Raw genomic sequence first — 14965 nt, 5'->3', positions numbered from 1 at the left:
TTTTCCTCCTAACAAGGCGGTCTGGATTCTTCCTTAACAACACACTGGTTATCACACTCACTGCCGTTACCAAGACAACAGGTAGTGGAGTGGAGTATCCCATGAGGATTAGTGTGTGTGTGTTTAATGGGAGGAGGTATTCAGTATTCTCCATCCTCGTTCTCATCTCCACTTCTCAAACTCCTCCTTTTCCTTCAAGGAATAATTCACTCGGAATTAAAAAACTGCCTTCATTTACTCACCCTCACGTCCTTCCAAACCCAACACTCTTTTCCACATAAAGGCAGTGGATAGTGACTTGCTTTGACTCGTTTCAAAACAGAAGCAAATGTATCATAAAAGTTATAATCTAATTCTTCTGAAGCAGTGTTATTTTTGTATGACTTACATACTATTAAAGTACTTATTTTGAATTAGCTTTCATTTTCATTTTTATTTTCAGGTTTTGATTTTGTTATGTGGTTTTGACATTTTTATTAGTTAAAAAAAAAATAGACTTAGTTTTTATTTATTTCTATCAGTCCATCAGTCAGTTGCCAGGGCAGCATTTCTCATTTTCATAGAAACATTTATTAATTTAGTTAATGACAATAACCCTGTTCTGAAGACATACGACAGCTTTGTGTAAGGAATAGTCTGAAATCTAAGCCTTTATTTACTGCTAATCTAAGATCACGAGTCAGATTTGAGAACGAATCATTCTTGTGTAGTGAACCTGATCAATCTATTCATTGAAAAGTTTCATAGACTCATAAGAACGATTCAGACTATCACTATTTCTCTCATTAGAGGCCTGTGTAGCCAGTAAGAGCTGTGCGTGTAAACCTCACTCCCCTGGCCTCAAGAGGCTCGTGAGAACCCTTCTGAAACCTAAAATGACAAATGGGATACCCCACACACTAGAGCTGCTCGGAGCGAGTAGAGTAGGACCGGTTACATTTGGTGCCGTGACCCGGATGGGAGTGAGGTTTAGGGGTTGAGTGTAACGAACATAGGCCATTAAGAGAGATGTGTGTAAACCTCACTCCTCTGATCTCAAGAAGAGCACCAGCGACTGATACTAGACGCTGTGGTCTTTAGCGTCCTTGTAAGCAAGCCAGCTTTCTACACCTGGGACCCCGGTTCGAATACCGCTCGAAACTGGATGAGTAAGACCGGTTACATCTGCATGGGATGGATTTTTCAATCTCGCAAGATTATGTACCGCTCCCGTCCACTTCCGCCAAAAATATGTTAGATTTTATCCCGCTCCCGCCTGAAACTTTCACGTTTTGTCCCGTTCCCTCCCACAAAAGCCGGTAGGAAGAGGTCTACGCTGATTTTTCAGTCTGGTCTCATTCCAGTGTTTATATAGGCTGTTTCTTTCCAATGTACACACATTACACTTCAGTGATAGACTGCATGCTGTTATTATTAGATAATTATATTTTGCGGGAGCCCGCGAGTCATTTCTTTCTCCCGTACGGAGCTCCTAAAGGGAAAAAAAATTAGATGGGAGGAAAAATAGTAAGTCGCTTTTGCATTCCCCCGAGAAACCTTTTGAGCTCTCTGCGAGTGAACAAAGTTTCTTGAGGAACGCAAAAGTTTTCCGTTTATTGGGGGAACGGAAAACATTTGCAAGAGAACGCAAATCATTTTTCCTCAATCTCATATTTTTTTCCTGCAGGCGCTCCCCGCGCACATATCAGTATCTTCCCTCCCGCACCCAGAAATTCAAAATTTGTCCAAGAAGAAGGTTCTGTGTCAGTGAATTACGTTTTAAATTCAGGTACTGTATGTTGCTCAGACAAAGCTATCGTATGACCTGTAATACAAGCGCATACGTCATATGGACCATTTGGACTGTTTTTGCATCCTTTTTGAAGCTTAAAAATATTCAGTGCCTGTTAACTGTGATGGCTTGGAAAGTGTAAGACAGCCATACAGTTTTGAAACAGGACCATAACCACCCCAAAATTCCCCCTAGGACATCCTCCCAAAATATTCAGGCCGCTGTGGCTTTTTAAATGGTTGATTCTTACATTTCATACCCACAATCTTGAATCCGCCTGGATTTTAAACACCATGAGGATGAGTAAATAATGACAGAATTTTCATTTTCAGACGAACTATTTCTTTAATAACTGCTTTTAATAATAACGCTCCCTTGTTCCCCTTCACCAGCTCGCTCTCTCCCTCCTTTTCTTCTCCCTCACACTTATCCCCCTCTCTTTCTCTCTCCACAGACCAACTGTTTAATGTCACACTGCCTCTCCAGCTCGAAATAACAGATGAGACAGCAGGCTTGGCGTGAGCTCTGTGTGGGTGTGTGTGTGTAGGAGGGTGGGAGGGACTGTGAGAATCGGAGACGTGTGTGTGTGTGTGTGTATGTGTTTGCGTGTTCTGCATCAGTGATGGTGGCATGGTGAGCAAGGTGACTCTTTTGATACAATATAAGAAATGCCTGTAATCCAGCAGAGAATCAGAGGTGATATATAAAAACAAATGCGGTAAATGAAATGCCACTGCCTGGTGCAAGTGATGCATGTGTATTTATTTTCCTTAAAGCTTAAGTGTGCACTTCTTTAATATGCAACAACAACTACACGACAACTACACAACAACTACACTGGTTCTATACAAAACATTAAAGGGGTTATGAATTGAGAAATCAAATGTTCCTTTCTCTTGTCATTTCAGAAGTCTTTATAAGTCAGAAGTGTATTATAACAAATATCCAGTGAGTTTCAGACCTCAAGACTTCCTTGTTTGCCCCAAAATAGCTTTAATTAAAATCAAGCAAGAAAACGACTCGTTTCGGATTTTGTAACATCAGTACATCATAGTGTGACAAAAGACAAACCTCTGCAGAAGATCAATGCGTACTTCTACATCATTTCCTCTTTAGCCCCGCCCACCGATTCACGCATGTCATGTGGTACAGACGCAAACACAGGATAGAGATAGAGATGCCTCTGAGGATTACAAGACATTTTGCATTGCAAAACACAGTCTGTGCCCTGTCATACTTGTGATCCTAACATTAACAATGCGTGAATGAACTTTATTTTTTTTAACAAAGTTCCAGTCGGATCGCGTCAGTAAGACCGTTTGTTCACTTCATGTTTCTGCGGATTGATTTTATATAGGACAGTTTGACCCAGGCTTTTCAGAGAAACTGAAAATAAAAGATGATGCAATGCCAACTTAGACTTGATAGTAATGTATATTCTTCTAATATACTATATATAAATATATACTGTATATGTGCATGTGAGCAGAGGTCCTAATCTTGAAATGGCCAAATATTGGACAATTGCATGCAGTCTTTTACTAGTAAAGCCGACAATGCTGCTCTCAAGAACATCTGACGGGAGAAAACATCCGACTGCAACGGAGCGCATCCTTACATCCCCTGCCTGCACTCATGTTGATGCTATGCTCATCTGTCATCTGGACAATGTGCATTCAGAGTGTCCATGCAGGTTCCCCACCAGTTACCAGCAGCTGACTGGCAAAAACCAGCTTGAAACAACTGAATTGAAATGGCATCAAAACTACAAATAAATAGACCGTGACTCATTTCCACAAGCCTTTGAAGCACAAAACAGGCAGACAGTGTTAATTAAAACCATATAAAAGCATTGTTTGTCCATATGGATGGAGCGGAAAAACATAAAATTCCCATCATGCTGTGTTTGCGAGGATGTGGATATGGACATTTTAGCAAGATGAAAAATTAAACTATAACAAACTAGCTGGCAAACAAGTGTAACGTGGACACTTTGTTCCACTCACTACTATAAAAATAATCGCCATTTATCTTTTTTTTCCCAATTTTGTCTTCACAAGTCTCTGTCTCTCTCATATTTGACCTTTGAACTTGTGACCGCGGTGAGAATGTCTGATACCCTGCGGCATGCGCCCGACCCAGACTGTTTCCATGGCAACACGGCTTCTGCTCAGCAACCTGAGAGTGTGAGGAGTGCGCAGGCATGCTGTACAGCAGCACTGCACATATTCACATGATGTTTAAAAATGGGAACTCTAACCACAATAGCACCAAAATACACACGTATGCCCTCCACAAAAATAAAAATATCCCATTTATGAGGAAGAAAGGGAACTCACATTTTTATTCCCTAAAAAAACGCATACGTCACCACGCTGCCACTTCCCAATTATTTTCCATTTCTGCTTGGACTTCTAATCTGCATCTCATCCTCTATCTCACGCTCTCTTCTATTTATCTAAAGCAAATTTACTTCTTAAGCTTTTTCCTTTAGCCTTGACTTTTCGCTCCCTGTCCTCACAGTGTAAAAAACTCATAAGCATTGCCGAATCTTTGCTTAGAAGTCTTGAGAATCATTATGTATCAAAATATAAAAAAAAATCTGCAGGAATGTAAATGCAGTTAAAACAACAAATCGACTTTTTGAGACATTGGCTGCTTGTGTATTCATGAATTATAGATATAGAGAGATAGATAGATAAATGGAAGTCTCTCTCTATCTATCTCTCTATCTCTCTATCTCTCTTATATCCGGTTACTGATATTTTCTGTGACCTAACCCAACCCCTACCCTTACCCAAACCTACCCATCACTTGTGAAAATAAAAACTAGATTTTATAAAAAGTAAAAAGACCAGCAAAATGTCCTCACTAGTCAGTTGTCATAATATTTCACTATACAAGTCGGGACATTTGGCCCTCACAAATATAACCAAACCTGTATGGAGTGAATGTTTACTTTTTACATATAAAGTGTCAAAGAGAAGTCGAGATTAGGTGAGGCTTTATCCAGTACACAAGAAAGACACAACAAATGTAATCAAGAACATACGGATCCAAGGTCAGGAGACAGGAACAGCTGAAGAGTACGTGTAAGGACTAAACAGACAGACAATGACTCAACACCACACCAGACTTACTGTAATGACCATAGTCACGCAATATTTCATTCAACACAAATGAAAATTAGGTTATGAGGGCAAAACATCAAAATATCTTTCGAACTAAATATTTTATTTCGCTTGATTTTAAATACGTCTACCCTGAGTCCTAACTATAAGCTCCATTAGCACATCTCAGTTGTTTTAAATGGAAATGAGACTCGGGATAATCTGTAAAACAAGCCTGGCTAAATAAGCTTTCAGCTTTAAACCCAAGAGTAAAAGGCAAAGACAGGCTTCAAGACCCACAATCCTTAGTGTAAGTACTGCAGTATATGTGGTCCTCTCTGCCGTGGTCTTAAATAGATTACTGGATCGATATCTATACTTGATTAATGAGACTTACAGGGCTCCTATTATAAATACATGCAGTGGGTGGCTGGGAAATCTGTCTGGTCTCGACTCTGATGGTCTCGACTTCAGTTTTGACCAAATTAGCTATTTGTTCGCTGTCTATTCTTAAAACGAGGAAGTAAGGCCATATGTGGTTTTCCAATCACTATTTTGAAACATGACAAGGGCTGAGATGGGTACATGAAAATAAGACGATACACACACACAATAAAAGTGTACACACTTAATGGACATCTGGTCCTTGTCCACCTCTCAACATCACCTTACTTGTATTACAACACCACATGCACATTTATTTCGCTATCTAAATGAGGGCGTTTCACAGGCTGCGTCTGAAATCGCTTTCTCCATTTGATGAAGACTGCACTTCTCGACCAATAATTAAGCGTAGTGTCAGTTCTGGCAGGTCACGTTAATCAAGCTCGCATCAGCTGATCCACGTTTATCGGAATACGACACCTATCACCGTATACATATATAAGCTCATTCAGTGTTATCATTTCTCAGGAGCGAATTACCCTCCTCCATCCCCAGCTCCTCCTCTCGTCAGTCCGGATTTGGTATTCTGATTAAATTCTCGAATTATGTTGTACTTTAAAATCTTGAATTAATGATATCTGCAATGCATTGATGTTGGTTCTGTTCTTAAGGGGGGTTATTGCTGCTCTTATCCATGCTAGGCTGCATGGATGCGCAGGGAGTTCTCGCCCAGAACGGAACCACACCGCCAATCCAAACTGTATGCTAAACGTCAATCGTATTTTACGATAGTGGTCCTGACAGAAATGTCTGTTCTGTATTTGTGTAGTGCGCAAATAATCAGGACATACTACATCATGTTGAAGTCGTCATGTAACCTACAGTAGACGTCAGTCTTGTTGCTGTTTCACAACGTTCACAAATATGATGATCCCTCAACAAGTGTCATCAGATGCACACTTTAAAGTCTTGGCAGAAGCAATACATCGCCCGAGGGGTTTATGCCTTTTATGAATACTGCGTATTTTGGACATGCTACTAACTGGAATGTACAGCTTTTTGCAAACTAGGCCAACACTTTTTGCAAAGTGACCCATGTTTGGCTTTGTTTACACCTACTATTAACCCTTAAACGCATGAATGTTTCGCCAATCATTATTACATATTTGGGTCTTTCGCGACCCATATCTATATCTAACATGAATGAATCTCTACCTGCCACGATGATATAAAACTCTCCTGATATTACAATAACAATTACAGAAACATAAAATAAAGCATATTTTGTCACCTTTCTCTGCTCGGTAGGGTTCAGTTTAAGCAGCTGTTTTACATCATCATCATCGCTGTCCTCGTCAGAGCGCATTTCCCAGTACATTCAGCATCTGGCTCATATCAAATATATTCTCAAAACTATCGTTTTCAACATCTTCAAAATCATTATTTTGATCACTGACAGCTTCTTTGCCAGATCCAGCATCAAGGGACAGTGACATTAATATTTGATTGCGTTACTTGCTCTGAGCCATTTCACGTTTTGCTGAAGATGCTTCCTATTCTTTTGTTTTCTGCCTGTGTTAACTATGAGTGAAAATCACTTCATCATTGTGTATCAGACATTTCCACCTTGTGGAATAAAGGTGAATTGCTCTTATTCAGGTCATCAAAGATTAAATTATTGTTGTGCAGAAAAAATATATACTTACAATGTGAAACACCTCGGGTCGTAAGCGACCACATAAGTTTTACAAAAAAAAATAATGGAAAAAACAGGCACTCTTTTACCTGGAAGTGGTCGAAAGTGGACAAGCTCAAAATGTTTTAGACCATGTTTACACCTGTGATCTGATCGACCAAAACGCATCTTAATTTCAGGTGTAAACAGGGCCTTTGACCCCTGAAAATGTGTACAATTGAACAGTTGACTCATGGAGCCACATTGAAATCCCTATCTCTGGAAATGCACCATATCGGGGCTTAAAAAATTAAGATGCCAAAAGAAAAGTTTTATTAAGAACCTAAATCTAAAAGAATTTGAAACTTCTTGCGTTACAGGCATGTAAACTTCACAACGACACAAGAAGTGCTTTTCCCCATTTTTGAACTGTCACAGTTGGCATATGTAGCAACAAAGATGACTAAAGTCAACAGATTTTATTAATAGACCCACCAATCTCGGTGTATTAGATTGGATCCAATAAGGGTCAATTTGACCCCCAGACATAAAAATCATACCCAGAATTCGAAGATAATACAAGGGTTAAAGGAGCAGAACGTTTCCCATGATTTCATACTGTAAAATGCAAAATTGAATGCACAAAAGAAGATGTGGGCGCCCAAAACCCAAAAAAAAAAAGAGTTGGTAGGGTTTCTGTGAATGGATAGTGAATTTCTGAAAAATCTGAAATATAATACATAACAAACCCGCTAAAAAGGCTTCTTTAATCTGTACAACCCGTTTTATGTCACTTTGCATTCCCTCCAAACATTTATTAAAGAGATGTTTGGACTCTTGACGGCTCATTCTGTGGGACTCTAAACTAACAGATGAAATGTCTTCTAGCGGATTGGATCCCCTGAGCCGCAATAAATCTGATTCATACAGTCTCTCTAGGCAGAGGAAGTACACCAGCGAGTCAGTCTGCGGCCTCGGACGATAAGGTGTGTGTGTGTGTGTGTGTGTGTGTGGCTTTGGACTGGACGGAAGCCAGAAGTGCAACCCGACATCAAATCTCATGAGAATAACAGACTAAAAGTCACACTGTAAGACATCAATTTGTTTTCTCCATCTTTGTGCGTTTTCTTTGAGCCTTGCATGAGAACACACTGAGCACATGCACACACATGCTATAGCTTTTCAGTGGATGATATGAGGGTGGGGTTTACAGTAGGTCGCATGCATGTGTAAAGCTTTTGTAGAACACAAGCTCCCAACAGGACAGAAAAAGCCACTCGCTCGAGTGCCGTTTCTTGCTGATGAAGCAAAAATATTTTGTGTAATGCGCACATGTGCACACGCGCGCACACACACACAGACACACACACACTAAACTGACTTGCCTTGAATCACCATAAATGTGTAGTTCAGTTTGTGTGTGTGTGTGTGTGTGTGTGTGTGTGTGTGTGTGCGTGCAGGTACAGTCAAGGTCATGTGCCTCGCTTTCCTTCTAACTTCCTCCCTCAGAGAAAACCATTTCCTGTGCGGACGCTGACAAACTCTAGCAGGACTCTTTTTTTTTTTTTTTTTTTGCAGAACCTATTTTTTTTAATGGGATAACATTTCAAACAAGCACACACTGACAAAAAAATGGCGTACAAACAAATTTCACTAAGCAGTCAATTTCACAATTAATTGCAAAGAAACATTCAATTAGAAGGGCAATTCTGAAGTTAAAAGACTGAAATAGTATAGAAATTGTAAAACACACTCCAATAATTAAAAATCAATTTTACAGTGTTTTTACAGTACACTCTAACAAATGCTGGGTTGTTTCAACCCATGTTTGGGTCAAATATGGACAACATTTTTATTTGTGTTAGTCCATATTTGACCAAAACATGTGTTAAAACAAAACAACACACGTTTTAAACATTAAAAGAAAATTAAGCATGTTTGCAAATAAGTGTGTCTGTTACTGTATATGAGAATAGTAGCGGTCCCTTCTGACCATCAATCACTCATCTGTCTCAATCCATCCTCAGTCACACTACTGTATGCCACACACACTGCCGTACGTGCAGTCCATACTAAACAGCACTGCTGCGGCAGGAGGATTCCCTGATCTTGCTCCCTGACACACACACACACACGCACACACAGAGCCAGATACCCATCGCTTCCCCATTGGACATTCACACACAGACTGGTGGTTGAGTATCCATGGAAACATGTACAATGCAGCAAGAGCCTGTTGAAAAAGGAGTGTACCTAAGCACACATTTGACAACAGCGAGACGTCCATATGTTGGGTGTGTGAGCACAAACGCAGCGGCCCTGATACTACACCAATCTATCAGCATGCCTTGAGTTGCCTAGAGACCACCCTCACTCTCACCACCATTGGCCAATAGCAGCTGAGACAGCAACTCAGCTCCTTAAATATGGTGCTTCATTTTCCAGATTTTTTTCTAGAACATCTTCTAATTTTATGATTAGAAGGGGCCATACACCTCCACCTGACTACAGTTGGAGCGCTGGAGACAGGATCCGGCATGCGGGTTGCCATGGAGCCCCCCCTCCCTCTCTCTCTCTCCCCATCTCATCGATTACACACTGTTAAACGAGTGCGCGTGCACAAACGCCCGCCCTGCTGTAAGGGCAAACAAATCAAGCAGCGTGCATTTTATATACTATTATGTTGATTTTGCATATCTTGAATCAAAAGAAGCCTGTATATGTTGTACCTCCCGCACTCACGCTGGAAATCTACCTTAGGATTGTTTTGGAACATGGTTGCTGGTTTCTAGATAGTCCAGGCTGGTGAAATAGACACCTAGAGCTGGGATGTCCAACTGGTAGATAGTTTTTCCAGCTGGTAGTCAACCATCTAACATGGTTCAAAAACCATGTTGATCACTTTGAGATGCTGGTTGACCAGTAGCCACATTTCATATACCATCTGGACCATCTTGAGGTTGTATGAACAGCTGGTTGCTGGTTTCTTATAAGCTGACCATGTTTCTAAAACAATCTTAACCACCATCTAATTTGGTTGACCAGCTACCACGATGCAACCATCTCAACTTCCTTTAGCTGGTAAAAGCAGCTGACAACTGGTTTCTAGTTAGGCTAATCCAAGCTGGTCATTAACCGGTTGACCAGTAACCACCATCTTGAGCTGGTAGCTGGTGTTTAGCTGCTAGTTAGCTAGTAAACCATCACCTTGAGATGGTTTCTAACTGGTTGACCAGTAAGCACATCTGGACCGTATTGAGCTTGTATGAACAGCTGGTTTCTTATTAGCTGGTCAACCAGCAGCTACAATGTTTCAAAAATCATCTTTACCACCTCTAGCTGGTAATAATTTGGTTGATCAGTTACCATATTGCAAAAACCATCTCAAGCTGGTAAAAGCTGACAACTGGTTTCTAGTTAGGCTTATCCATTAGCTGGTTGACCAGTATGTTCTCAACACCATCTTGACCAGGTATGACCAGCTGGTCAAAGATGGTTTACTAGTTCTAACCAGCAAATTAATGCTAGAAACCAGTTAACATGTTTTAAAACACAATCCCCATCTTAACATGGATTTTCCATCAGAATTAAGTGGTTTAATATGCTTTGAAAAACAATTCCAATTAAATGGGAAGCAATAATGCAATTGAAAAGGCATTATGAAATCTTAAGTGGCCATTATGTTAACGCATGCACAGGGTTCGTATTAGGTGCATCAGACGAAAGACCGTCTCCAGGTACCCATCAGGTGCGAGTGTTCTTACCTTTCACTTGGCTCTCATACTCCGTAATGATTTCCTTTTCCTTTTTGCTCTTGATCGTGTTAGACATGACGCCTGTGTAGTCCAGATCCGCTGGTCCCTTCTGTCTGAAACCTTTCTGCTTCTCCGAGACGCGTCCCTACTGTGCCCGATGCGTCATATCTAACCACAGGTTCAGTGCGTGATCCGGCAGCAGGAAACTGTAGTCCTTAAAGCAAAGCGATGACATTCAACCATGCACATCAACGATTATTAGACATGCACAGACAAAAGACCCCTGAAAAGTGGCACGTGAACCACGGGGGCGCGTCGTTACAGCCGCATCGCCAGACGCGCAAGAACGATTGGAGATGCAAGTGGCCGCATCAATATTACGCACAGGTTGAGTGCGCACGCGATTAACAGAACAGATACGCGCGTCTAGGGGTGACAGAGACTGTAACTCATCTAAACTCACTCTGAGGTGTGAGAGTATCTGATTGTGTATGCAAAGAATTCGTTAGGTGTGCGTGTTTCTCATGCGCGCGCTCTCCACGCTACTGTCAATTGGTGGGCGGGTTGGGGCGTGAGTGTGTGCATGCGTGCGATTGCCTACACATAAAATTGACAGTCACACTATTTCAGGAAACCTCAAATCCAGTTGTTTCCAGTCCTGGACCTTGAGCACCCAAGTTCTGAACATTGTGGAAGGTTCACTCATTTAACACACCTGATTTGTATTATCGGCTTATTAGTAGATGCTACAAGACCTGAACTGGGTGTGTCAGATAGCCTACCGGAGAAATCCAAAATGCTGGATTGAGAATCACTGGACTAGATTTACCAGGCTATACTTACCCATAGGGTTAATAGATGGCATTTGTTGAAATTGCAGTAAAAATGTATTTCTGTGGAGCAATTAAGTCTAATAAAACTTTATTGTTGTTGTTTATAAAAACACAATTGGTCTAGTTTCGGCAATAGATACCAATTAAGGCTTGAACACCCAAAGGAAGTAAACTATATATATATAAATATACTCCTTTTTTTACGTATGCATGCACGTTTCGACAGCATTTCAAAACATTTCTCTGTTTTGTGTGAGAAGTGTGCACTAAATGTGTAGCCTACGTTCGCGAAGTGTAAAAAGTCGACCCCTCTGAAAATCACTGAGTAATTGTCCAAACGTATAATGCGGTGCAAATGCATGATGCCAGGTTACATCAGTTTAAATGTAACCTTTAAGGTGGATTGAAACACGCAGTAGCTGTGGGAAGCACCAGCCTGACTTCTGCTGGAGCAACTGTGCAACTACAAAACAGAGTAATAATTCACACAATGAAAAGGCTTCTCAATGACTCCCCCATTCTTCACTTAGACATAAGTGGCTGAATGATGTAGGAGGCGCTTTGTGGGTCACTTATTCACCTTCACACACGACAACACTGCGCAGAGTCAGCAGGGGGAGACAGAGAAGAGAAAAACAGAATTCTGCGACACTGATCTCATGTCAGTTCTAACAGCAAACAGAGAGTGGCTACAGTGTTTAGGAATACTTAGAAAATATAGTTTTATCCTTTTTTTCTCACATTTCTAGTTTGATTGGTCTACACAGGGTAAAATCAGGTTAAATAAATAACGTTTAAAAATAAATAAAGTAATAAAGTTTTTATTTATTTGAATTAATTTATTTAAATGTATTGTCTATTATCATGTCATGTAATGCTGCAGAGATATCATCCTGTCAAGAACACAATCAGCATAAACAAGTACCATAAATAGTACCTTTACACTTGAAACATGATTCATGGTATGGATATAAATACATCTTTCTGTTGTTGTTTTTAAAAGAAGAGTGTGCTTGCAGTAGTTTTCATCAAAATAATGTTAAAATGTTAATTTCAATTCAAATTATTGAATGAAATCTAAGCATTTGAATTAGAAACACTTAAATAATATATTTTTTCATAATTTATCACAACATTGTTTATTTTGTCAAATCAACTTTATGAAATAATTAAGTGGTTAGATAACATAATATTTTGAGTTTCTGGTGATTAAAAAAATCTTCTTCATTGTTAACTCACATTTTTTAATTTCAATGATCTAAATTGTTTTGTCGCAACCAGGTCACTTACTTTTTTTTAAGTTACGTAAACCAATTTTTTTTTTTTTTTTGCAGAACTTCCAACTTTTTTTTTCAAGAACTGCAATACTTGGAAACATAATTAGCTTGTTCTCTTTCCATAAAAAAACAAGACCTTCCTGTATAACAACAATCTCATTACCGCTTGACATATATCAACAGGTCATGGCATCGGTTACATAAGATAAAGTGTTTAGTGTGTGTGTGTGTGTATGTGTGTGTGTGTGTGTGGTAATGTATGCGAAAATGATATAGTGTCTCTCATGCATGTGACACTGATGCAATGTTAACATCCTTAGCAGGCTTACATATCTGCTCAATTATGAATGATTGAGAATTATAACTATAGGGTCGGGAACAAGCTAGTGACACACAAACACACACACACGTACTGTAAGTACAGGAAATGTATATCTGTTCCAATCACTGAGCACACCCTCACTCTAACGATGCATTTATGGGCACTTAAATGTATTTTTAGACTTCTGAGGGTCGTTTTAGATGATTTATTAGACTTATATCACGTAGATGACTCATATTTATAATTCTTGGGTAGCCTATTATATGAAATGCTTGGTTCTATAAAAACAGGACATAAAAGGTGTCCTGCTCTATGAAACCATGATGAATTAATAATTGTGTGTGTATACCACCTAGTAAAGCTCCATTTAAGGGCTAGTAAAGCTTCTGTTAGTGGGCTTCTGGGGTGTGTTTAGTGTACGTGACATCAGTGAGTGTGTTTAAATCTGCTTTCATTGAATCTTCAGTCCAGCACAACACAAGCCTCAGGACAGAACATATTGCCACGGCAGAGGAGATGTACATGTTCAGCATGCAAAACAGCAACCTCAAAATACTGTATATTCTCGTTGTCAAAAGTGGAACACGTGTATACAGTATAATAATTAATTTGATGAAATACACTACACAAGTGAAAGTGTCATTTGATATTTTATGACCTAATGCAATTAAATTCGTACATTTTAAGGTAGTCTTTGCTGAATCAGCTTCTTGAACAAGAAAAACTGTAGGCGGGACTTGATTTTGTACACCGGGAATTCATTGGATGGTTGTAGTTTGCTATTGCTGTGATGTCATGTGAGTGACAGGTTGTCCCGCCCTCACACCAGTAAACACGTAATCAGAGATGTCAATACTCATTTATATTATATTATTTCATAAGAATTAGATTTAATTGTGCACTTCAAGTGAATCTTGAGTAGGCTATGTCTCGAGGTTCCCATTTCAGAAAACTCCAAACCCGGTCCGTATGGAGGAGGACCTTCAAAGGGAGCAGATTGGATCAGTTATCTGTTAATCATGAAGTTTCCTGCTAAAGCAAACTGCTCTCAACTTAAACTGTGTTTGGACATGGGAAAAACATCTGAAGCATCCAGTCAGTAGGCTAATTACACCGCTCTCATTAGTCTGTCTCATACATGGGGAACACAGGCATAAACATTTCCAGTACTGGCTTTACCGCAATTTGTTCTCCTCTTCAATCCTTTTTTTTCTCTCCTGAACGTTCTGTTCCTCTCAGACAGAGGCTCTAAAAAGGATGTGCTGTTCTTTTTGCCGCTTTTACTTGGTCTCCAAAGCGAGGTTCTCCCACGCACTCGCAAACCTGACAATCATACATTACCGCTTTGTATGAGTGCTGTCAAATGTCTGGCATCTGCAATTCTGTGAAGGAAAATGAGAAGAACTGACCTCATTTTGAAAGAATTGTTTTTAAAACACAGTCATCAACTCAACTTCATGTCATTCCAAACTTTCTTCCGCTGAACTTCAAGGGAGGACATTCTGTTAAATATCTATTCTGCTTTTCTATACAACGAAAGCGTATAGACATCAAAATCAAAAAAGGGCAATCAAACACCACACCATAAATGTAGTCCATTCAACATGAGCACTTTATGCCAAGCCTTTGGAAGTCATATAACCTGGTTTGAATAATAACTTGGTTTATGCACAAAATGTGAATATGCACCAGTGAATAATAACTTACATTTCAAAAGCATATTCAAAATCAAAATTGGGCAATCAAACACCATAAATGTAGTCCATTCAAGGAGCACTTTATGCCCAGCTTTTTGAAGTCATATGCTTTTAAAATTTATGTTATTATTCACTGGTGCA

General features: G+C 39.7%; 1 protein-coding gene across 1 annotated transcript in view; it reads right to left on the bottom strand.

Annotated features, from left to right (window-relative positions):
• srgap1b (SLIT-ROBO Rho GTPase activating protein 1b) overlaps positions 1 to 11393 on the bottom strand; it is a 33029-nt gene extending 21636 nt beyond the window's left edge. The window contains exon 1 of the mRNA XM_079623464.1: positions 10705 to 11393. Coding sequence (XP_079479590.1) covers positions 10705 to 10771 — 67 coding nt within the window. The 5' untranslated portion in view covers positions 10772 to 11393. The remainder of the gene's footprint in view (positions 1 to 10704) is intronic.
• Between the last annotated feature and the right edge of the window lie 3572 nt (positions 11394 to 14965).

The sequence above is a fragment of the Phoxinus phoxinus genome, assembly GCF_949152265.1.
Source record: "Phoxinus phoxinus genome assembly, chromosome: 9".
Taxonomy (NCBI): Eukaryota; Metazoa; Chordata; class Actinopteri; order Cypriniformes; family Leuciscidae; genus Phoxinus; species Phoxinus phoxinus.
Note: the sequence above shows the minus strand (reverse complement) of the source record. Positions and strands in the feature narration are given on the sequence as shown.